This window comes from Hoplias malabaricus, chromosome 18 (genome assembly GCF_029633855.1).
Source record: "Hoplias malabaricus isolate fHopMal1 chromosome 18, fHopMal1.hap1, whole genome shotgun sequence".
Taxonomy (NCBI): Eukaryota; Metazoa; Chordata; class Actinopteri; order Characiformes; family Erythrinidae; genus Hoplias; species Hoplias malabaricus.
In genome coordinates, this window is record NC_089817.1 from 705,107 (window position 1) to 728,120 (window position 23,014).

At 43.6% G+C, this 23,014-nt stretch overlaps 1 protein-coding gene across 2 annotated transcripts; it reads right to left on the bottom strand.

Annotated features, from left to right (window-relative positions):
• Window positions 1–54: 54 nt before the first annotated feature.
• Window positions 55–22,676, bottom strand: smarcad1b (SWI/SNF-related, matrix-associated actin-dependent regulator of chromatin, subfamily a, containing DEAD/H box 1 b). 2 transcript variants are annotated; one of them, XM_066651582.1, is made up of 27 exons: window positions 22,470–22,676; window positions 22,265–22,327; window positions 21,216–21,351; window positions 21,028–21,103; window positions 20,226–20,274; window positions 19,086–19,227; window positions 18,888–18,966; window positions 18,579–18,627; window positions 18,077–18,168; window positions 15,107–15,205; window positions 14,706–14,784; window positions 12,546–12,988; window positions 11,737–11,921; window positions 11,063–11,153; window positions 10,362–10,461; window positions 9,402–9,461; window positions 9,238–9,313; window positions 7,936–8,071; window positions 6,547–6,678; window positions 5,127–5,222; window positions 4,294–4,411; window positions 3,894–4,009; window positions 3,553–3,741; window positions 2,271–2,389; window positions 1,967–2,149; window positions 1,286–1,395; window positions 55–505 (listed from the first exon to the last, which is right to left on the bottom strand). In XM_066651582.1, the coding sequence occupies exons 2-27, from the start codon at window positions 22,296–22,298 to the stop codon at window positions 444–446; spliced, it is 3,051 nt and encodes a 1,016-aa protein (XP_066507679.1). In that variant the 5' UTR covers window positions 22,299–22,327; window positions 22,470–22,676; the 3' UTR covers window positions 55–443. The 2 variants fall into 2 exon arrangements, with proteins under 2 accessions (XP_066507679.1, XP_066507678.1); XM_066651581.1 differs by having other exon boundaries at window positions 22,265–22,676.
• Between the last annotated feature and the right edge of the window lie 338 nt (window positions 22,677–23,014).

Genomic DNA, 23,014 nt, shown 5'->3' on the forward strand with positions numbered 1-23,014 from the left:
ACTCATTCTCACACACTCTCTCTCTCACACACACACACACACACACACTTAAACAAATCTAAAAATATTTTCCTATATATTGATTCCTTTCAATGTAATTTGATCAAGAGTGTCCTCCCTCTCTCTTGCAGCAGAATATTGGATGTTTTTAAATGTTTTATTTAAATGTGGCAAATTGTGCCCACAACACAAAAAAAAACAATACAAGATTTATGGCAACAGTAACAGTACTTTCAGCACAGTCAAAATATAAACAAATATCAGTCTCTAGATTCAACATAATGCTCCAGAGAATAAAGAACAGAAACAGGTAGATTCCAGCGTATAATCATTGCACTGTTTAAAAATCACGTTTGTCGGAGTCCATTGTGCTACAGTACTTTAGTCAAATAAGTAACTCTCAGGAACAAAATAAAACGTTGGTCCCAGGGCTGTTCGTCTTGTCAGAGCCCCAGAGAGGCCTTCAGCAGGGAGGCCATATCGTCAGGAATAGTGTCTTCATCTCCTAAAGCAGCAGAGTAATAACCAGCAGTGAGTTTCGTATATTACACGTCAGATAGGTTTATCAACTTTCTGTAAATTAAAGCAGAAACAAAATGTAATTGAGAGTAAACATTTATTGTAAACAAAGGTGCAGCTTAAAGTTTTTATATCGAAATTGCAATTTTCATACTTTAAGAGCTGCAATATTTATTGTAGCCTGCGTTGTCAAGAACAATGTTTTAAAAAGTTTTAAAGTTATTTAGCTTGTGTTGGGCCAGGAAAAGGCAGCCGACATCACAACAGCCACAACTGGATCGCTGTCTGGGGCTCGACATCCAGCGCTCAGAATCACAGCCAGGTCCTACTTGGTTTTCTTTGTTATAAACACTGGGCTGTGCCTTAATTTACAGAGAATCATTTCAGTTTGAATCGCAAGTATGACACGCCCCGAAACATCGCGCATTTACCTTTTCTCTAAATCGTTCAGCCCCAGTTGTCTCATAGTTTCATCTCATAGGGCATTTCCATTTTCAATTTCATTGTTTCCTAGTTTCCACAGAGATGATACCAACAGTGTGTGCACATAATACAAACAAAAACATGTGGATTGAATCGAGAAGCAGGAATATTTTAAAAATGCCATCACCCCTAGTTTGGGGATAACTCTGACAACAACATGACACACCTGATCAGACGTGCATTATCGGGCATTTTGTGGAACAGGTTAGTGCCAACTCCTGCTATGGCATCTGAATGCGTGTGTGTGTGTGTGTGTGTATGCGTATGTCTGAAATGAGCTCACCCTCCTCGGCTGCAGTCATGTCCTGCTCCAGTTTGAGTTTCCTCTGACCAATCCGGAGCATGGCGTCCTCTATGGAGTCCTTGCTTATCAGCTTTATCACTTTAACAGTTCTGCGGCAGGACACAAGCACGTACCGACACAGAGGACAGAGAGAGAAAATACGATCTATATCACAGATTATGTGGTTTTAAAAAGGTCACCATGAGGAAACGTTAAAGGCACTCTCTGGCTGAAATGAAAAATGTGAGTACTGATATATTTGTTTTTAATATTCCAGTTCGTATCCCACAGATCTGCAGTAGTCTGTTGAGCAAGGTATTATTAATTTACAGCCATAAAAATGACCTGAACCACTTTCTGAGGGTGTCTCCTGAAGGTGAAAGGAACATTTTAAAAATCTACAACAGCTCAGAGATTAATTTATGTCAGAAAGCAGAAATTTCTTGTGCTTTGTTTGGATTTATTGTAAGCTTTAGCCCACAGTTTAAAAGCTGGGCTAATAATAATCAGGATTTGTAGATATCAGTGAGATTGCTAAAAGCTGTATGACATGTTTTTGTATTGAATTCTGGGCACTGTAGACCAAACAGATAACTCTCATCTTACACCACCACGTCATTCAATGTCAGACACGTATGTGAATATTCCTGTAACCGTCCAATAGGGTGTTTCCTGTCTGACCTGGTTTGTCCGACGCGGTGGCAGCGGTCCTCCGCCTGTTTGTCGTTGTAAGGATTGCAGTCTATATCATGAAGGATGACCACATTAGCAGAGGTCAGGTTGATGCCCAGCCCTCCGGCTCTGGTGGACAGCAGGAACACGAAGATGTCCTGATCCGTGTTGAACTGATCAATCAGCCCGAGCCTGTGGAGAAAGAACGTCCAGGGACAGAATGTGGTGATTAATGAACAGGCCTAGGATGTTTGATCTTTGTGGTGTTTTGATAAAAGCATGTCACAGCTCAGGTGTTTAACAGACAACCCACCTGTCACCCATGGGAGTGGAGCCATCCAGCCGAACGTATCTGTGTTTTCTGTGTCTGAGCAGCACCTCCAGGATGTCCAGCATCATGGTGAACTGGCTGAAGAGGACCACTCGGTCGCCCTGAGGGAGAAACAAAGACTTCAGCCCCTAGACTTCAAGCTGATCATTTAAAAAGGAAGAGTATCTGTGTGAAAGCGAGCAGGATGTTAATTGCTTTAGTGCAAAACTGAAACAGTTCTGTGACAATGTCGTTTAACCGCTGGGTTTTGAGTAGGAATCTAGAGAAGAGGTGTTCAAACGTTTTCCTCCCATTTCCATTTTCTTCAGAAACTACCTAAAGACACTTTTAGTGCCGTCGATTTGTAAACGACCACAGCTTTGGTATTAAACAACAAGGTCAAAACGTCCATGTGCTGTTGTGTAAGCAACACACGGTAAGATCCTGGGCACAGTGTAATTCACGTTTACTCCTGAAATCTAGGTCCCACCTCCAGACGTTACATAGTGCAGTGTCTGCAGTGCTGAGCCCAGAATAGCAAAATACAGAGGCTCTGTTGTCCCTATTACAGGTCTGTGGAGTATCACGATGATTTTGATTCTCTAATTTTAAGGTAAAAATACCACCTAGTTTTCCTTGTATTATTCATTCATTCATTCATTATCTGTGACCCTTATCCAGTTCAGGGTCGCGGTGGGTCCAGAGCCTACCTGGAATCATTGGGCGCAAGGCGGGAATACACCCTGGAGGGGGCGCCAGTCCTTCACAGGGCAACACACACACTCACACATTCACTCACACCTACGGACACTTTTTGAGTCGCCAATCCACCTACCAACGTGTGTTTTTGGACTTCTCTTGTTTTGTTCTTATGAACAGATCACTCGTTCCTGCGCTCTGGGGCTTTCTCTCTTCATCCAGGGGTCCATCAGGCCACAAAGCTCCTGACTATTGAACACCTCTTTTCTACAGAGAGATGACTCAAATTTCCACTTTCTAAAACCAACGCACACAGATCGCCGCCATCAAAATGCCTATGCAGTGGATTGAGGCTTGTGTTTCCACGGTGACAGCAGCATTCCTGCCCCTGTCTGTGTTGATAGTATTAGCCACTAGTTTGCATACATGTTATAGTTCTATTAGTGTGTTGTTGTTTAATTTCGTGATGGTCGTACACGTCTGAGCACCTTAGTGTCCAGGCAGATCATGAAAACTATGATAAAAGGTTGATAATATCCGGTGTGCCGTTAAGGACAAAGGTGGTACGGCACTGTTCACGCCTCACCTTCTCTTTGAGGTCAGTGAGGAGCTGTGTGAGGAGGCGAAGCTTCCCTGAGTCCTGCAGCAGCTCTATGTCCAGCTGATGCTCCTGCAGCACTGTGTACTGCTGACACAGCCGATGCAGCTCAAAATCGGACATTACCGCCATGTCCTCCTGTATCAGAGCCGGGTCAGACTCACGGTGACTGGGCTCCTGCAGGACAGCAAAACTTACACGTAACTCTCCACTCAATGGGACAGAGCAGGCAGGCTATTGTATATACACACACCTGTCCTTATCATTCAGCGTTAAATCATGTGTCTGTCTGAGAAATTGTCATTTTAAAACAATGTGAGTGTGTCCACCTTCAGCATGAGCTGGCTCATAGCAGACAGGCGTTTGCTGGTGTAATACTGACGGTGCAGGAGCGGGTGATTGGCCATTTTCCTCAGCTGCATCATCACATTGGTCAACTCCCGCTCTGGACAAAGACATAAAGAGACTTCACGTTATTCTCATGGTTCTTGTGTTCCGGTTCAGGCAGAGCAGTGAAAACACAAACACACAGGGGGCCAGCGGAACTGGGGCTGGGACCCCGACTTATTCCAAGAGTCTAACCACTCCGTTTAACAAATACGCTTCAGAAGGACCTGTTCATTCTTGCTGTGACAATTTAGTCCTTATCTGCTTCTCAGTTATCAGCAAATTCTTGTTTGAAGGGAAGTATCAGTTAACATCATCATCATCATCAACTTCCTCACGTACTCTCCTCATTCTTGGCTTGCTTCAGTCTGTTGAAAAGATCGTCGTAGAGCTTCTGCTGTTTCTCGCTCATGGGGCAGAACTCGACCTGTTCTTCTTTCTCAGGAAGCTGCTTCAGGACCTGACACACAATTAAATAATGAAGTATATTATAATAAAAAGAGTGGATGTACAAAAAATAAACTAAAATATAAACTATAATTTTAATTACAGCAAGTGAAAACATTCAGGGAAACATTAAAACAACAGAATGGTAATCAGTTCCAAAACACAATCATGGAGGGATTCAATCTTCTCCTCACCATTCCCTTATTTCCTTTCTGTATCACAGTCTTTATAATTCATTCATTCATTCATTCATTCACTCACTCAGTCTGTAACCGCTTATCCAGCCCAGGGTCGCTGTGATTCGAAGCCTACACAGAATCAACGGTCACACGACGGCAACGCCCCCTGGACAGGGCATCCATCCATCCCTCACTCCCCTGTGAAATGTTTACACACCGCCAATCCAGCTAACAATATGTGTTTTTAACCAAAGGTAAGTGTTGCGCGTTTCTCCTTCCACCATCAACCAGAAATTACACTACCCCCATACGACTATTACCCTAATCCCATATGGGACTCCTACACACACACACACACACACACACACACACACACACACACACACACACACACACACTCACACACACACACTCACACTCACACTCACACTCACACTCACACTCACACTCACACTCACACACACACTCACACACACACTCACACACACTCACTCACACACACTCACACATTCTTAAACCAGCTGCATTATGTATGCGTGTGTGCAGTACCTCGCTCTTGATGCGGCGCAGGATGAAGGGTTTCATGATGAGTTTAGCGTGAGCGATACGGTCCCTCTCAAAACTGCTCTGCTCCTCTGAGGATTTCTGCAGTGCACACACACACACACACAATGTCATTTGACCAGGGTGTCCCCTGAGTCCCCTGTATCTTTTGAGTATTAGTAACATAACCACCTTAACCTTAGGAGCCAAGCAGAAATAAATCATGGAGCTAATTTATACGCATTCAGGACCAATGTGTTTTCAGCTGTAGGAAAGTTGGTCTAGTATTTGTGTGTATGTCAGGAACATTACACACACAAACACACACACACACACACACACACACACACACACACACACACACACACACACACACAGCCTGGAGAGATGAGGTCATGAGCATTCATTGTGAGTCCAGCAGTAGAAACCGTGACGCTGGTCATTGGTGTGGAGTGGTATTTTTCACTCTCAGTCCTGGGGTCAGACTTTTCCTGGACTAATACACTCAGCTGAACTTGTCCAATTTAATTAAGACCTTTGTGAGTTCACTCGGGTGAGGAGCGGGAAAAACACGGCACCGAACCCAGTTTTCTAAAAATATTGCATCAGCAAAACCATAAGAATAACTCAGTGCAGTTTTCTAGTGGTTTACATCTATGACCACAACCTCTCAGTACTATCTGGATTCCTTATGGAACGATTCAGTGCATGAAATGTTCAGTGTAATTATCTTATTTTTAATATTCCTTTAAAAACCAACCAAACAACTTCACGTCAGTGAATAATAGACAATAAAACAGTGAGTAGTTCTTTTCTCTATGGGACATATTGACTTTATTTTCCACAAGGGAACACAGTTCTGGTTCTTAAAGAAACCGTGACCTGCTTTGTTTAAAAAACCACAAGGATCAAGCCCCACAGCAGTGTTCTCCCCCTGTGTAAACAGCCCCTGTTCACAACGCCCGCTTTCAGCACCTGTTCCTTTAAATGATAATGAGCCGCTCGCTGTTCACCCCGACCCCGAGCGCACAGCAGTGAGGAGCGAGGAGCAGAAGCTCTGGTTTTTAGCCGTTTTCTCTTTGTTCTCTTTCTTCTCCGTTTTTACTCAGTGCTCTTATTTCTCCGCGCTCGTTGTGTCTGTTTCGCTGAGTTTAACCTCGTCTTTGTGCTCTCACATAAACGCAGATCCAGCACTGTGATTGGACAGACTCAGACGAGGGGGCGGGGCCATTCTAAAGTCTCTGCACTTGACGTCAGAAGCACAGCAGAATCAGAACGGTTCGTTTTATCTGCTGTCTGACATTTCAGACACAGAAACCGTCATACACAGAACTCTGGACATCTCTGGTCAAATACACACAGAGCTGGGGCTGTTATGTTGGTCCTAAGAAGTTGAAACAAACTTGAATGTGCGTGTGTTTTGTACCATGGAGAACATCTTGGCGATCTGCGAGGTGCTGCTGGAGAACATGTTGGGCATGATGAAGTTCAGCAGAGACATCAGCTCCAGAAGGTTGTTCTGCAGTGGTGTTCCAGTCAGCAGCAGACGATACGTGGCCTGTGGAGAACACAAATGAACACCCATTTTTTCTCTGATATAAATCACTGCCAAAGCCACACACTAGCTCCTGCTCCTCTAATCAAACAATGGGAGGATGAACACTATCACCAGAGGCGCCCATCCACAGACAGCGAAGCACCAGAACATCTCTGTTTCTACTTTACATTACAAAACTGACACCTAGTGGCCTGGATGTAACAGAGATCCTGTGGTAAATATGGCTGCCCCCATGTGTGGGACCCATGCTTTGGGGTATAAACTGGTTCATTCAAAGACTGTCAAACAATCTGATTCTTCATGGGAGTTTTCCCTTATATATATTGTAATCCTTCATCTATACTGTTTGATTTTTTGTGGTGGTAATAATGACAGACTACCCCTTTAACCGGGAATCATTCTTAAAGCAACATTAGGTAAGATTTGGCATTTACGTCCCTGAGCTCCCCCTACAGTTTCAGAGTGTAAATTATATTCACAGCACTCTCCTGAAATCAAGGGCAGTCATGGTTTCCTACCCTTCTCCAAAACTTTCATAGTGCAGTTTCTGCAGTGCTTTTAAGGTACATTTCTACCCAGTGTTGCTTTAAGTCAATTTTTTTTGGTCCAATTTACAAGCTTGACTCATTACAGCTGTGCCCTAACCTTGTCCAGGACGTCTGTTGTGTGCAGGTGTTGTCTAACCCTAATCTTGGAAAAACACACTCCTGGCGGTTTTATAAAAGGACCCTGGAAGTGTAACAGAGCTCCAGTCATTTATTCTTAATGACTTTGCTGCCAGACCTTGGCCAAAGGGCTGTTAAGGTATACTCATGTGGGACTGGGTGGACCCATGCAGAAACTGAGCTGTTTTTTCCCATTTGAAGGGGAGCTTTTATTAACAGGCTTTTCAAATGCCCTTGAAATGCCAGCACGTAGGAAGTAGCTCTGATTAGAGTTAAAGCAATAATTAAAAGAAGCTGGATGTTTGTCAATGTCTTTGTGGCCTCTGTCACAAAACTACAGCCTTCCCATTAACTGCTACAATGTTTTTGTGAAAGTGTTCTTTGTTTTCCCCTTTACATCCAATTTCTCACTCAGCCAAGGCCAGGTCTAGCGTCTTCAGTCTTGCACTGGAGCTACAAGGCTCACGTCTCTAGCACTGACCAAACGTTAAACAGAAGCTTATGGCCATTAATGAGCTCTGGGTTAAATTAATCCCCACAAATAAATGGTGTGAAAACTGGAGGAATCCCCCTCGTCCTAAACAGCACTTACATTGATGGCCATGAGGTGGCGATAGCGCAGTGAGCTCATGTTCTTCAACATGTGGCCCTCATCAAAAATGGCGTATTCCAGCTTGAGTTTACGGAAAAGGCTGCGGTCACTGGAATTCCCGATGGCTAAATTATACCTGAGAACATAAAAGGAGATGAGGTTATTAGCATAAACCCAGCTGATCTAGGGTCAGTTCTGGTTGGCGTCTGATGCTAATGAGTAACACCGGTATTTTCTGGGTGAGCTGGTCCAGTAATAGCCATCTTCCTCGCTGAAAAGGACCTGGTCTTAAGGAGCAGTGTGTGAGGCGCGTGAATGCTTCATTACCTTTAATAATAAATGACGTAGGGTCACTTTACCCAGACCTTTTCAGATTCAGCGAAACGCTTAGCATCGTTAGCAAGACTGTGGCTCTCTGTGTTATTACGAGGCGATTGTGGAGATACATATTTTCCCCGGCCCTGCTCAGGTTCACATGCAGGTGTTTTACGAGGGGCTCGGCTCTTTGTTCAAGGATTAACTGCTGCCAGAAGGTGTGCCATGTTGGAAGCGTGAAGTTGGTGGTGCATTACAATGAGACACAGCCTCTCTGACCTGTCCTCAGACACCAAGCACATGCAATTTATGCAATACTCTAATGCCATTTGTACACTGCATGTTCCCTACTCTATTCTACTATTGCTTTTCCATTGGGTAAAATCAGTCCTGGTACATGGAGCCGAGTTTTTTGTCCCTTGCAGAGCGCTGATTGTCCAGAGAGAGCTGTCACTCTACGCCACGCGACGCAGACCACCAGCACCAACTCTCCATCTGTAAAATCTCCAGCTGCAGCAGAGATCACGTTTGTTTTTATTCGACTCACGACGACGGCTTCTGACTCCTCCCTCATTGCTCACTAGCAGCTACACAGAGTCATGACGTCTCACTCATGACCTGTCCTAGTTAATCTCTATATAGAGTATGGACTTTATCACATAGGTTCATCCATTATTCATCCTCTGTTATCGTCGCATTGGGTCTGGAGCCAAATCATCACCGGCAGGAACACAAACTGCACAGGACGCCAGTCCATGACAGAGCATCACACACACTTTCTTTCTTTCTTCCTTTTTCTCTCTCACTCACTCACACCATGCTGCCTGTATGTGATTACTATAATTAAAAAATAATCAGAGTTGATTTCTCTTCCACTGACAGAATGGACACTACTGCTCTGCAGAAAGAGGCTACACAGACTTACGTTCTGTTGCTTTCATATTCTGAGTTCAGGGGAATCAAAGTGCTTGTGTTAATCTGACTCACGTTGAGACGATGATGTTGTAGTCCACTATGTCATTCAGTATATCATAGCGGATGCATCTACGCTCCTCGACTGAACCTACAGAGACACACATGGGTTAGAACACACTCACAACCCACTGAGATCACAGATTTACATTCTGTACAACACTCAGCAGCTGACCTACCGTAATAAACCAGCACCTTCAAACTAGGACACCACAGGTTCAGCTCTCGAACCCAATTATCTGTCGGGAGAAAGACAGTCAGACGTTTACCTCCATCCCCGAAGGCTTTCTGACCACAGGGATCTACAGGTCTAGAATGATGACGTTACAATATTCCAACGGATGTAAATCTACTTGGTTACAGCTCCCTGTCCCCAGTGTGTAATGAATACCTGTCTACAGATGTAGTGTAAATATATTCCCAAAACATACCACTTTCTGGTCTTTACCTAGAGCACACTGTAATGTGATAAAGGCACCTTAGATTATTATTATTTACAAGAATTTATATTCTCCATAAGCGTGGTGCTTGTATAAAAATATATTATTACAATAATTACAAAAATATAAATACAGTAAATGTTTTAACTTGAAAAACAAGTGTATTCTCCTTGATTCGATGGATTTTGTAAAACAACAGCACACTTGATTTAACATAAAGAAGTATTTATTAACCTCAGATACTGAAGCATCACAAGGAGAGATACGGAGAGGGTTAAACTAACACACACACACAATATCACACTTACTGTACTGTACTGTAATGACCAAATAACTCTTACTGCTCAGAGGGCTGTGTTAAATCTCATTTTCTCAGGTGTCTAACACGTCTGCACAGTACTTTACCATTCTTTAAAAAGTGGTGTTGAAGCTCCACGGCTAATATACGAAATGCACTTTGGAAAGAAGCACAGCCACGACATTAAAAATGCTTTCTACTAATGCTTCACTACCTTAGACTCTCATATATCTTTAGAAAAATCTACGCTAAACTATAGGAGACATTTATGAGGGATGTCCAGGTATCATGGTCTCTATCGTTGTCTCTAATCTGTGCGTGTGTGTGTGTGTGTGTGTGTGTGTGTGTGTACAGGCATAGATTTCAGACTCCATGTGCCAAAGGGTCTGTGTTGTTCTCACCCAGAGTGGAAGAAGGGACAGTGATGAGATGTGGGCCCCGGTTCCCCTCCTCATAAAGATGAGCCAGAAATGAAATGGCCTGGATGGTCTTCCCCAAGCCCTGCGATGAGCACACACTCTTTGTTAAAGACAGAAAAGTCAGAGCGAGAGACACACATTTCTCTGTGCTCTGCTCATGGTCTGTGAATATTTATGTTAAAAAAGGCATTTAATGAGCTGCGTTTTAACCCTCAACACAGTAAAATACATATCATTTTGTTTCTCTTGTCCACTCTGCAAAGGGTTATTGAACAGTTCATTAATTAATTAATTCATTCATTCATTCAGAACAGCTTCAGCCAGATCAGGGTTGTGTTGGGTCTGGAGCCTGCACAGAATCTATGAGCACAAGACAAGAACACACCCTGGACAGAGCATCACACTCACCCAGTCACCCACTCACACACACACACACACACACACACTTGAGGACACATTCACACACTCACCCAGTCACTCACTCATTCCTGTGGACAATTTGAGTGAGTGCGAATGTGCGACTTAATAAATGAGGAATAAATGTGTGTGTCTGTGTGTCTATGTGTGTTTGTGTGTGTGTGTCACTGTGTCCGTGAGTGAGTGTGAGTTACTCGCCAGTTCTATGATGTGTTTTACATTTAAAACCTATTATTATCATTATTATTATCACAAGCTCCTCTAACCATCTCGTCTGCGAGGATCCCACTGAGCTGGTTCCGGTGAAGCAGGACGAGCCAGTTGAGGCCAATCAGCTGATACGGTTTCAGCTGGAACCTGGACACAGCAGAGACTGGGGTTATCGTCGTGGTGGAACAGGACTGGGTTACAGTCGTTTTCAGAAGCCTGAGCTCCACTGTCGCAAAAACTAATTCTGTGTTTTGTTTTGTTTTTAAGTAAGAACATGTGCCGTGTGCTCTGCAGTGAACACACCGCTGTACGTTTTAAATCACAGTTACTGTTTATTTATTTACTGAATACACAGGCACTGACTCTGCACATATCTATCTAAACTATTCATTCTACTTTTAAACGTGGTTGTCCAGTGTGGGAGAGCCCCCTTTAAGAAGCATGATATCGGTTACTTCAACTACTACATTGCATTCACAAATATTACTGGCTACTTCAGAACTTGAAATAGAGAATAATTATGAACAGATGTCAGAAACAGACAAATACATTTCTGATCTGAGTGGAACCGGAGTAACTGACACTTATTTTAACCTAGAACATCAACAGAGCATGTCATTTGACCAGAAACAACACTCTTTAAAATACACCTTCGTGTCTACGGCCCTAAACTCTCCTCGGTCACTCCGTACGAAACGACAAGAAAGAAACGAAACGATGGAAAACTCACATGCTGTTGAGGATCTGAGGCTGGGTCATGGAGCCCTGGCCCTGCTGCACCACCTCAGTCATCTTCCTGGAGATTTCCTCACACTTTTCCATCAGGCCTTGCACCACCTGGCGCTCCCTCAGGACCTCACGGCAGCCCCCCAGCAGCTCAGTGGAGAGGCCATTCCCTCGGTGCAGAACCTCGTCCTGACGAAGAATAACACACAGTTACACAGGATTTCACTGAGAGAGAGAGAGAGAGAGAGAGAGAGAGAGAGAGAGAGAGAGAGAGAGAGTCAGAGGGAGTGAGAGTGAGACAAAATGAGAGAGAGACAGAGACAGTGAGAAAGAGAGAGAGACAGTCAGAGAGAGTGAGACAAAGTGAGAGAGAGTGACAGAGAGATAAAGAGAAAGAGAGAGACAGAGACAGAGTGAGAGAGCAAGAGAAAGAGAGAGACAGAGTAAGAGAGCAAGAGAAAGAGTGAGACAGAGAGAGAGAGAAAGAGAGATAGAGTGAGAGAAAGTGAGAGACAGAGAGAGAGAGACAGATAGACAGAGTGAGAGAGCAAGAGAAAGAGTGAGAGAGACAGAGACAGAAAGCGACAGAGAGAGAGAAAGAGTGAGAGAGCAAGAGAAAGAGTGAGACAGAGAGAGAGAGAAAGAGAGAGTGAGAGAGAGAAAGTGAGAGAGCAAGAGAAAGAGTGAGAGAGACAGAAACAGAAAGAGACAAAGACAGAAAGCGACAGAGAGAAAGAGTCAGACAGAGAGAGTCAGACAGACAGAGAGAGAGAGAGAGAGAGACAGACAGACAGAGAGAGACACACCCCTCACCAGATCACTCCATGTTTTAAAGGGTCTCAGTTCTGTGATCTTTTGGGCTTTCTTCAGCGAGCAGCCGGCGATGAGCGTTAACTCATCCACTGTTGCGTTCTGGAAAAAGTTCAGGATCTGAGCCTTAAGTTTGGGCAGGGTCTCGTCCGCCTGATCCGAGTCACTGTCCGAGCCCATGTTTATGGGAGAGGCCTCAAAGTCACTGGCGTTGTCCTCTGAGCTGGACTCCTGCCGTGAGGTCAGTGCTGCGGGACGTCTCCTCTTCCTCGTCTCTTTGGTTCCGTTCTGAGGTGTGGTTGGTTCGGGCTCGGACTCGGTTCTGACTTGAGGCAGTGGTTGTGAAGTGCTGGGGTTTGGAGTCACTTTCTTGGGCTCAGGACTTGGAGCTGGAGCCGGAGCCGAAGCCGAAGCCGAGTCTGATTCATCGCTACTCGACTCCACAGCTGTCACAGGAAACAAAACACCCATTCACCCTTTCAGCTCAAACAGGAACTGATTCCACTAAAGGATTTTGATTACAGTTCTTTTGGAAGCAGTTTGATGCAGCATTGGAGCAGCGTTATTCAGTTTCCTGAGTTTAGGAGAGAGTTCAGTGCATCATGAGAGATTAAATTCAGTAGGATCCATTAGGAAATAACTCAATGCTTGGTGAAATCTCGTTTGATTAAGTTTCATTAGAAAACAGTTGAGTGCACTGTGAAAGACTGGATTCAGGTTTGTTTTTTTTAGTCAACCCTCAGGGGTCGAGGAAAGTGCCCCGCATCAATATCAATGTTTATTGATTTTCTTTATTAATATCTCTGTGATAACACAGCACAGAAATACAGTTCCAACATTTCCTGACTCTACGGAGTCAGCACTTTCCCCTCCATCCCTTCACCACACCCTGCACCCCTCACATCCAGAGTTATGAGGCTATGAAAATGGGTTGCAACACAGAGGATACACATCAGATATCAGCCTCTCTCTGTGCGTCTGGTGGAGTCACGTGTCCAACTACATTCACTGTGCCACTCGTAGGTGACAGTGTGTTTTCACAGTGAGCTTTTCATCGCCTCAGAGACTGTTCTGAACACAGTGTGATGTGAAACAAATGGAGATTAAATGCTGTGAAAAAGGAACACTCCTGAACGTTTTCTCAGATTCCACAGGGTTAATGAATGTGATTCTTCTGGAAATAATTAAATCCGTTATCAACTATCCAGTGTGATCATAATTATGAAGTCTCAATGAAATATTATGGTACTCCTCTTTATATGTAAAACCACGTATAAATAAATATCGCTGTTGAACATAAACATTTCAAGTTTTTGGGAAGTTATACACTTTAAATTTAATTCTGGACAAAACATGGACGCAGATTTAATATTGATTCTTTAAATTAAAAAAAGAATAAAGTAGATTTTTTGTGAACCGTTTGTTATTACAGACGTTCAGCATCGTCCTTAAGGAGCGCAGCCAGTGTCGTTCTGCGCGTCTTCTGATTACCTGGCTCAGGTGAGGCATGCGCTGGACCCAGACCAATTTAAACTGGCTGTGTTCAACATCTCTGCCGTGGTACATTGCTCTATATTTTATTAAAGTCCTGCCAGGAAACGCTGAAACAGCAGCCGTGGAGCAGCTGGGCTCAAAAGCAGAGGGAGCACAGAAGACACAGCTCCTGCTGCTGTTTCTATTAACGTAATAAGTCTGTCTTATGACTGTTTCTGAAGTATATTTATCAGTTGAAGACACTTGTGACAGAAAATGATGTAAAATTCATTATTCTGTGTTACTCTTGGGATTTCTCTAATTATACGCCATGTGACTGTGCTGATAATTAGTGTTCGTCTTACACCCTTCCACATTTCCAGAGGGGAACGCCACTTTTTTAATAAACAGATGCTTAATTAAAGGGTTAAAAACAAACAAAAGGACAGAGAGAGGAGCATTGTGTTCGAGTGAAGCTCAGAAGTGTTAACAGTGTTGGTGAAGTTGCTTCTAAAAGCTCCTCACAGAAGGATATCGCTTTGAAACAGATGTGAATACACTGTCTGACGCCTGACACCATTTCACAGCAGGTTTCATAAGGTTTTTCCTTGAAACATATTTCGAAAAAGCCAACACGTGTCCGACAGAGTGAGACACTGCCTTTCTGTCACCAAGCCACAAAGACCTCACCGTGTTCAGAGAACATCTTCAGAGCCTCCCGAGCGTCCTCGATGATCCAGCTGTGTTCATGAAGAACATCCCTGAGCTCCTACGGGCAACACACAAACATCACACTTCAGATTTATCTGTTCTAATGAATAACGCCTGAGAACAAGGTCTTGGAACAGGGCACAGGGCAGAACAGCCAATCAGAACAGAGCTCATTTGCATACAGTTCTGGGAAAAGGAAGTTAACAGCACACAAATGTTTGAGGAAAGGAACGGAAAGTGTTATTCCACAATGTGAAACAGACATAATAAAAGCCAGCCATCGGCTGATACCAAATCAGACACAAACGTTTACGGCGGGCGCAGCCTTGTTTATAACCCGCATGTCGAGGGGTGTTTTGGCCGCTGGTGCACTGACTGACCTCCTTCACAAGATGTGGGAACTTGCGCTGTAGCCGCTGGACCATTCTCTCCTGCTCCCTCCAGCTGGGCTCGGGACCCTCATCCTCAGAATCGTCCGTCTGCACACAACACAGATGTGAGAACCACCAACACACACCAGTTCAGCTGAAGATACCAGTCATGGTCTTTAATGGTGTATCATCGTTACATCACTGGTTCCCAAACCTTTCTGCAGAGCCCCTCTTTTGTAGATGACGACATTTGATGACATCAAGCCCCCAGTCGTTCATTTTAAACACAGCAAGTTCTTTATAAACTAAACTAAAAACAGTGACAAACCACTTTTACAGTGGAATTATAATAAATGACACACATTATGTTTCTCATTCATCTATAGTAGCTCTGCTTTTATCATCCACAGTCTTTCTGATCCACTATTAGAGGTGTATGTGTAAATGTGTCTTCTACGGTTTCATTTAAAATCTTTTTAACGCTCCACATTTCCACACAAATCATGCTGACAGCTTGTAATCCACTACAGGAAGTTTAGGGCGTGATATAACTAATATTAATTTATTTTAAAACACTCCAAGGCCCTCTGTAAAACAAATGAGATTCACAGATTCATGCTGACAGTGCTACATTTCAAAAAGTGTAGCGGGAAATTCAGCATCTACGGTGTCAACTAAAGGGGCTTTTAATGTTCTAGGACTTTCATATCAAAGGGAATGAAGACAGAGAATATAGCTATTACTGTATCATTCAAAAGCACTCATTAATAATGTCTGTGTGATCCCCGCTGTCCTTTTGACAGACTGTAACACTTTCCAGGAAGTATAGGGGGCGATAAGTCTTCCGTTTTGTCATTTAACCATAAAAAGAGGTATCAGAATATAATTAATGCTTAGATTCGCTGACTCACAAACTAACAGCTGACAGATATTATAATCGACTGCTGTTTGTCGCCCCCAAACCAGAGAATACACCCATAAATTCCCCAAAAAAATCCCTTCCCCTTAGAGATCTGACTACGACAAGTAACAAATAGCCCGAGCAGGCAGTCGTACATCATCGCAGAGAAGAAGATTAACAGCAGCTGACGTCCCACGAGGGAAAGCAATAATGTTTGTGTCCTTGAGCTGTTTACTTAATTCACTTTTGCCATTTTCAGCTATGTACGCAGCCGTTGTATGATTATAGTACAGTACACAAGCTCAATCAATCTCAATCCTGGTCCTCTGAGAGCCACTCTTCACTCATTTTAACGTTTGTCCTGCTCCATCTCATCTCAACTCGGCTCATCAGGTAATTATCCACCTCTAGGTCCAAGAAAAAAACATGTCTACATCCAAATATATTATTACTGCAATATACAGCATTCTCCATATCACTGAATACTGATAGCATGCTTTTGTATGCTCATGTTTATAAATCAATAGGTTTGAATCGTGAGTCATTAAAAAATTGTAGCCTAATATTAAAAAGCTACTTGTTGTGGGAATTTTTAGCATAAGTAAGAAGTGCTGAGTTATGAGTCAAAGGAGTGTGTTTATTAAATCATTACCTGGGCATTAGGCCCAATGTTAAAACAATGGAACATGTCAGGAGTATGATAAATAATTAAAGAAAATTTAAGTTAAAATTTGGCCTTAAGGCAACAGATGAGGTAATAACAGTCAATGGTATTGGAAGTATATTAATTTGACATAAAGTGGCACGGTGGAGCAGCAGGTAGTGTCTCTGTCACAGCTCCAGGGTCCTGGAGGTTATGGGTTCGAGACCCGCTCCGGGTGACTGTCTGTGAGGAGTGTGGTGTGTTCTCTCTGTGTCTGTGTGGGTTTCCTCCGGGTGACTGTCTGTGAGGAGTTGGTGTGTTCTCTCTGTGTCTGCGTGGGTTTTCTCCGGGTGACTGTCTATGAGGAGTGTGGTGTGTTCTCTCTGTGTCTGCGTGGGTTTCCTCCGGGTGACTGTCTGTGAGGAGCGTGGCGTGTTCTCCCTGTGTCTGCGTGGGTTTCCTCCGGGTGACTGTCTGTGAGGAGTTGGTGTGTTCTCTCTGTGTCTGCGTGGGTTTTCTCCAGGTGACTGTCTATGAGGAGTGTGGTGTGTTCTCTCTGTGTCTGCGTGGGTTTCCTCCGGGTGACTGTCTGTGAGGAGCGTGGCGTGTTCTCCCTGTGTCTGCGTGGGTTTCCTCCGGGTGACTGTCTGTGAGGAGTTGGTGTGTTCTCTCTGTGTCTGCGTGGGTTTCCTCCGGGTGACTGTCTGTGAGGAGCGTGGCGTGTTCTCCCTGTGTCTGCATGGGTTTCCTCCGGGTGACTGTCTGTGAGGAGTTGGTGTGTTCTCCCTGTGTCTGCGTGGATTTCCTCCGGGTGACTGTCTGTGAGGAGTTGGTGTGTTCTCTCTGTGTCTGCGTGGGTTTCCTCCGGGTGACTGTCTGTGAGGAGTGTGGTGTGTTCTCCCTGTGTGTGTATGGATGGGAGACTCAAAATGTCTGTAGGTGTGAATATGTGTGTTGCCCTGTGAAGGACTAGCACCCCCTCCAGGGTGTGTTCCTGTCCTGCGCCCAATGATTCCAGGTAGGCACTGGACCTACCGTGACCCTGAACTGGATAAGGGTTACAGAAAACGAATGAATGAATGAATGAATGAAAGTGCCTAAAATGTTTTGATCATATTTTGACCACTGAAGATTCATTTCAATATCTTTAAAAATTCTGACGCCTGTTAAGTTATATTTCTGCATGAAATTGCCTCTAGTTTATTCACTGCTTCATGATTTGAGGATGTAATTTCAGGCAGAAAATGAAAAAAATACCTGGAGTGTTAAGAGGTTAAAAACCCACATGAAAAAGAATCGTGATAAAATTGAGATTGTGATAATGTATTTTTGCCATATCGCCCCCCCACCCCTAATTATTTTGTAAGCTCCTGCAGGGTATGAGCTGCAGAGTGTGAGCTTCATGGCACTGTTTATGTTTATTTTCAGATCTCACCTCAGATGATCTCCTCTTCTTGTTGCTGTGTAAAGGGGATGTCTCCGAGGGTCCATCAAACATCTCCTCCTGCCTCCGCTTACACACTCCATCTGAAACAAAGAAGAAGACTGTGAGGCCATGGTCCCCAGGGTCCTCCTCTTAGACCTAATCAGTCAGTCAGTCAATCTAACACTGCCACTGGGGATAGCTGGCAGTAAAGTTGAACTCCTCTCCAATCAGTGGCATTGATGGGGACTATCTTCCCATAGCACTCTCTCCTGTGGTTAAAAGGGACACCTTATTAAAAATGACTTGTTCTTTATCATTTACTGAGGGAGGGCTGATCAAATTTGTTCTCCTGTAAAACCCTGTAATGCCTCTCTCTACACTGATAAACCATTTTTGACTTTTGATGATGTCACCCTGCACCAGAAGGTGGGACACAATGACATTAACTGATAGGAGCGTGTTTCACAGTTCTCTATAAATGATGCATGAGTGAATGACAGTGAATCCTTACCTTCATTGTGGGATGTCTTCAGGGGCGACTGCTGTTCAGGTTTGGTTTCCTGAAAGATCAATAAAACATCTGCGTAGTTACGACAACGTTAACATCACTGAAATAGCTGTAGGAGGGTTAAAGCAGTGGCAGGGACATTTTCAGTCTGATTTTTTCAAAAATGTCTGGTTTCTATAAAATAACCTACTCCTGCTTTAAATCCAGAGCAAAGTCCTGTCTGAAAATTACTGTCTAAAAACACTGTTCCAAAGTGCAGCTCATAGTGGGTTTATATTGTTAGGATTTCCACTCCTTCCACTCCAACTTCACCTCTGATGTTTCCTCCACTTCCTCAGACAGCAGCAGCACTTCCTGAGCTGAAGACACATTCTCCTCTGCTTTCTCTGACCTGGATAAGAAAGCAAGAAAAATTCAGAATAAATTAAACTCAAGGCCATCTGCGAGTCCCTGGAACTGACGAATGGAGCACACCTGAGTGCACAAGCCACGAGAAATCCATCATCTTACCCTTCCACCATCAGAGATCTCCCTGAGATCTCAGTGTCTGAATCCGAGCTGAAGTCCAGTATTAGAAGTCCAGCCCTGGACGATTTAATGATGCTGCGCTTGGACGGAAGCTTGGCTTCTGGAGTCTCTGGCACTACGACGTCTACAGACAAACAAGGATTTAAAGTGGAAGGTAATGTTTTTATAATGCTCAAATACAAATGAATGTACATAACACAGTAAGGGTTAAAGCTGTGGATAGTTCTGAGAAGCTGGAAGAGTTAACAAAAGATTTATGAAAAACAATTCACCACTATTTTACATAATCACTGTTACACAGCGTTACTTAACACAGACACGTTCTTTAGCATTTACCGATGTAAAACTGAACAAATTTACTCCTGTAGTTTCTCATTAAAATGTAATACCTTTATCTCCACCTCTAAGGGTAGAGATATACTTGCACAAGCATCATGGCTGCTTTGCGTATCCTGCATCCGTTAGGTGAGTCAGTTATGCGCATCATTAGAAAATAAACGCTACACATACAGAAGGTGCAGTACATGTGTAAACGACAGGGGGCAGTGCAGTAAGAACAGCGACATCACAATGGCAGAAAAGACGCAATCACCCGTTTCTGTCTGGTGACTGAGGGTGTCTGTCTGGTCTGCCCTCTAGAGGAAGCCGCCAGTTACAAGCGAAATACATAGGCAAGTACGTGAAGTTACGTTCTCAATGCAGACGGCTGTCTCCATGAGCACATGGCCAAACAGTTAGTACATCTCTACCCTACCAGCAGGGCACCCCACCGTCCATCAGCAGGGTACCCCACCGTCCACCAGCAGGGTACCCCACCGTCTACCCCACCGTGTACAAGCAGGATACCCCACCGTCTACCAGCAGGATACCCCACCGTCTACCAGCAGGGTACCCCACCGTCTACCAGCAGGGTACCCCACCGTCTACCCCACCGTGTACCAGCAGGATACCCCACCGTCTACCAGCAGGATACCCCACCGTCTACCCCACCGTCTACCAGAAGGATACCCCACCGTCTACCCCACCGTGTACCTGCAGGTGGTGCACACAACATTAACTGATAGGAGCGTGTTTCACAGTTCTGTATAAATGATGCACGAGTGAATGACAGTGAATCCTTACCTTCATTGTGGGATGTCTTCAGGGGCGACTGCTGTTCAGGTTTGGTTTCCTGAAAGATCAATAAAACATTTGCGTAGTTACGACAAGGTTAACATCACTGAGATAACACTACAACTACTGAGTTGTTTCAATAGTTACAGGGGACATATTCTGAAAAAAATCACTTGTTTAGGGCATATGCATATTAATGTTTATATTTGGAGCCCACCTACTGTGAAACACAATGTAAAATAAGACCACCCAGTCTACTTCCTGTGCAATCCAGGAGAGTCTCGCGCCTCACACTGCAGCTCCGAGTCCGATTGGAAAAATGATGAAAGGCATGAACAGCCAAAAAGAAGCGTGTCCAAGTGCTAGCAAATTTACAGTGGTTTACTTGGTGGGCATTGCTCCAGTCCCACCCATGGCTACGGCCCTTGGGAGAACGCTGCTGTGGTGTTTGATCCTTGTGGTATTTTAACCAAAGCAGGTCTCGGACATTTTATTAAAACTCAGAACTGTGTTCACTTGAGGAAAAGAGGTAGAATACGTCTCTAATACTTTTAGCCTGTGCTTATTTTGTCATTCAGCTATAACAGGTTTCACTGCTCCCTTTAGGAATCAAATCGATCACAATGAGGTACACAATATAAATAGACTGTGTGATTAACGATTTTATCATTTGATTGGTTACTGATGTAATTCGTGTAGGAATAATGAATATTAATCTGATAAATCCTGTCTGAAAACTAGTGTCTGAAAATGCTGTACAAATATGAAGCTCATATTGGATCTTATTTCGTTGGATTTCTCCAAACTTCACCTCTGATGTTTCCTCCACTTCCTCCGACAGCAGCACTTCCTGAGCTGAAGACACATTCTCCTCTGCTTTCTCTGACCTGGATAAGAAAGCAAGAAAAATTCAGAATAAATTAAACTCAAGGCCAGTCCCTGGAACTGACGAATGGAGCACACCTGAGTGCACAAGCCACGAGAAATCCATCATCTTACCCTTTCACCATCAGAGATCTCCCTGAGATCTCAGCGTCCGAATCCGAGCAGGAGTCCAGTATTATAGCGCTGGACCCTTTAAAGATGCTGGGCCCGGACGGAAGCTTGGCTTCTGGAGTCTCTGGCACTACGACGTCTACAGACAAACAAGGTTTTAATGTGGAACTTTTTATTTAAGATGCAGATTTGATAGCGTCTGCTCAAATAAATAAACATAACACATTAGGGGTTAATACTGGGGCTGACGGCTGAGAACGCTAAACTGACCAATAGGATCAATGATTATTTTTTGAATAATGTACTGAAATATTCAACACCAAATACACTTTTCTAATAGTAAATACTGTCTACATGCTCTGGGTCGAGGCAAGAATGAAGCCAGCCATGAAAAATATCCTTGCCGCAGGACACATGATCTCTGACAACTGCAGGACAAGGAAAGAGCATGGAACCAGTGACCATTGGTGGAGTATAGAGTTTAGACCTATTTCACTGTTTTATTTACGTTTGTAAAAACAAATCCGCATATAACTGACTGTCCTTCAATATGTTAATATTCTTGTGCGTCCCTAGAAAGAAACCTGGGTCTCTATGTTTCTCTAAAAAAAACCTTTTAATTAAGTTATTTGCATCTGATTAAGTGGCCCTTTTAATCTGTTTTGTGTGGCCTGATGGATACATCAACTGACCAATAAAATCAACTGATATTTCCAACCTAATATATTTTTAGTAGCTAACGATATTGTGAATACAGTGCTGATGATTTGTGATTTACACCACTTCATATCTGACCATGACACAGAATGACCTCATACCTGTGCAGGGGACTCACTCTACGACTGTTTTAAATGCAGTTAAGCATTTTTACTATCATTCATATTTCACCAGGTGTGTGTTGGTGTAAATGAGATGGCAACGTAGAAGTGGCTTCGTACGTATTGGCTTCGTGCATCAGTAAAACAAAGGAGTGTAAATGGACTAAATTCTGTAACTTTATAAACATAATCTGGGGAATTAAAAACTAAAATAAACAGAGTTTTTCTGCCTACCGCTGGGTGGAATGGGTTCATCTTTGTTCCTCATTGTTCAAGTTGCAGACACTCAATGGAAATCTGACCAAATAAAGTGTCCAAAAGGCAACCGGTCAGTAAATTCACAGAAGCCGTATAAGTGACATTTAATCCGTGGCATGTAAAGATAAAACTGTCCCCTGTGCGCTGAACACAAACGGTTAGCTAACAAAGAATGGCATACTTCACGTTATATATCTGGCAACCCGGCAAGCTCGTTTTTCTCCTTATTTTTGGTAAATAACTGGTTATAAGTGGTCCCTTTTGCCTCGTCGCCTCCCTTGGATGATTCTAAAATGACCCTGCATTCTCTTGCCGTGTGTCAATTAGAAATATTTTGAATAAAATCATGTAAATTTGATTGAAAGAAACCCTCGCTGCTTGTAGCATTTTTTTCCTGAACCCGTATTCCGGCAAGTGCCGCCATTCTGCTCTGTGATTGGGTACTAGTTCATACTCGCAACAAAGTAACCAATTGCTGCGCAATAACTGGGATATAGGAGCCAATCAAAAGAGAGTAGGGCGGGACATATCTAAAAACGGGTGAGATAAAAAATAAAGCGCAAACCACATTGTTTATAACTACGGAGGCCCCATTGAAAATCGTTTTTTTCACCAACGCGTTTTCAATGTCTTTAAGACAGTCAAAGCTATCTCAAAAACTTCAAAACGAACTCGTGGAACTGATATAAATGTTGTTTTACACAATCATTTCACTCCATTTTTTTG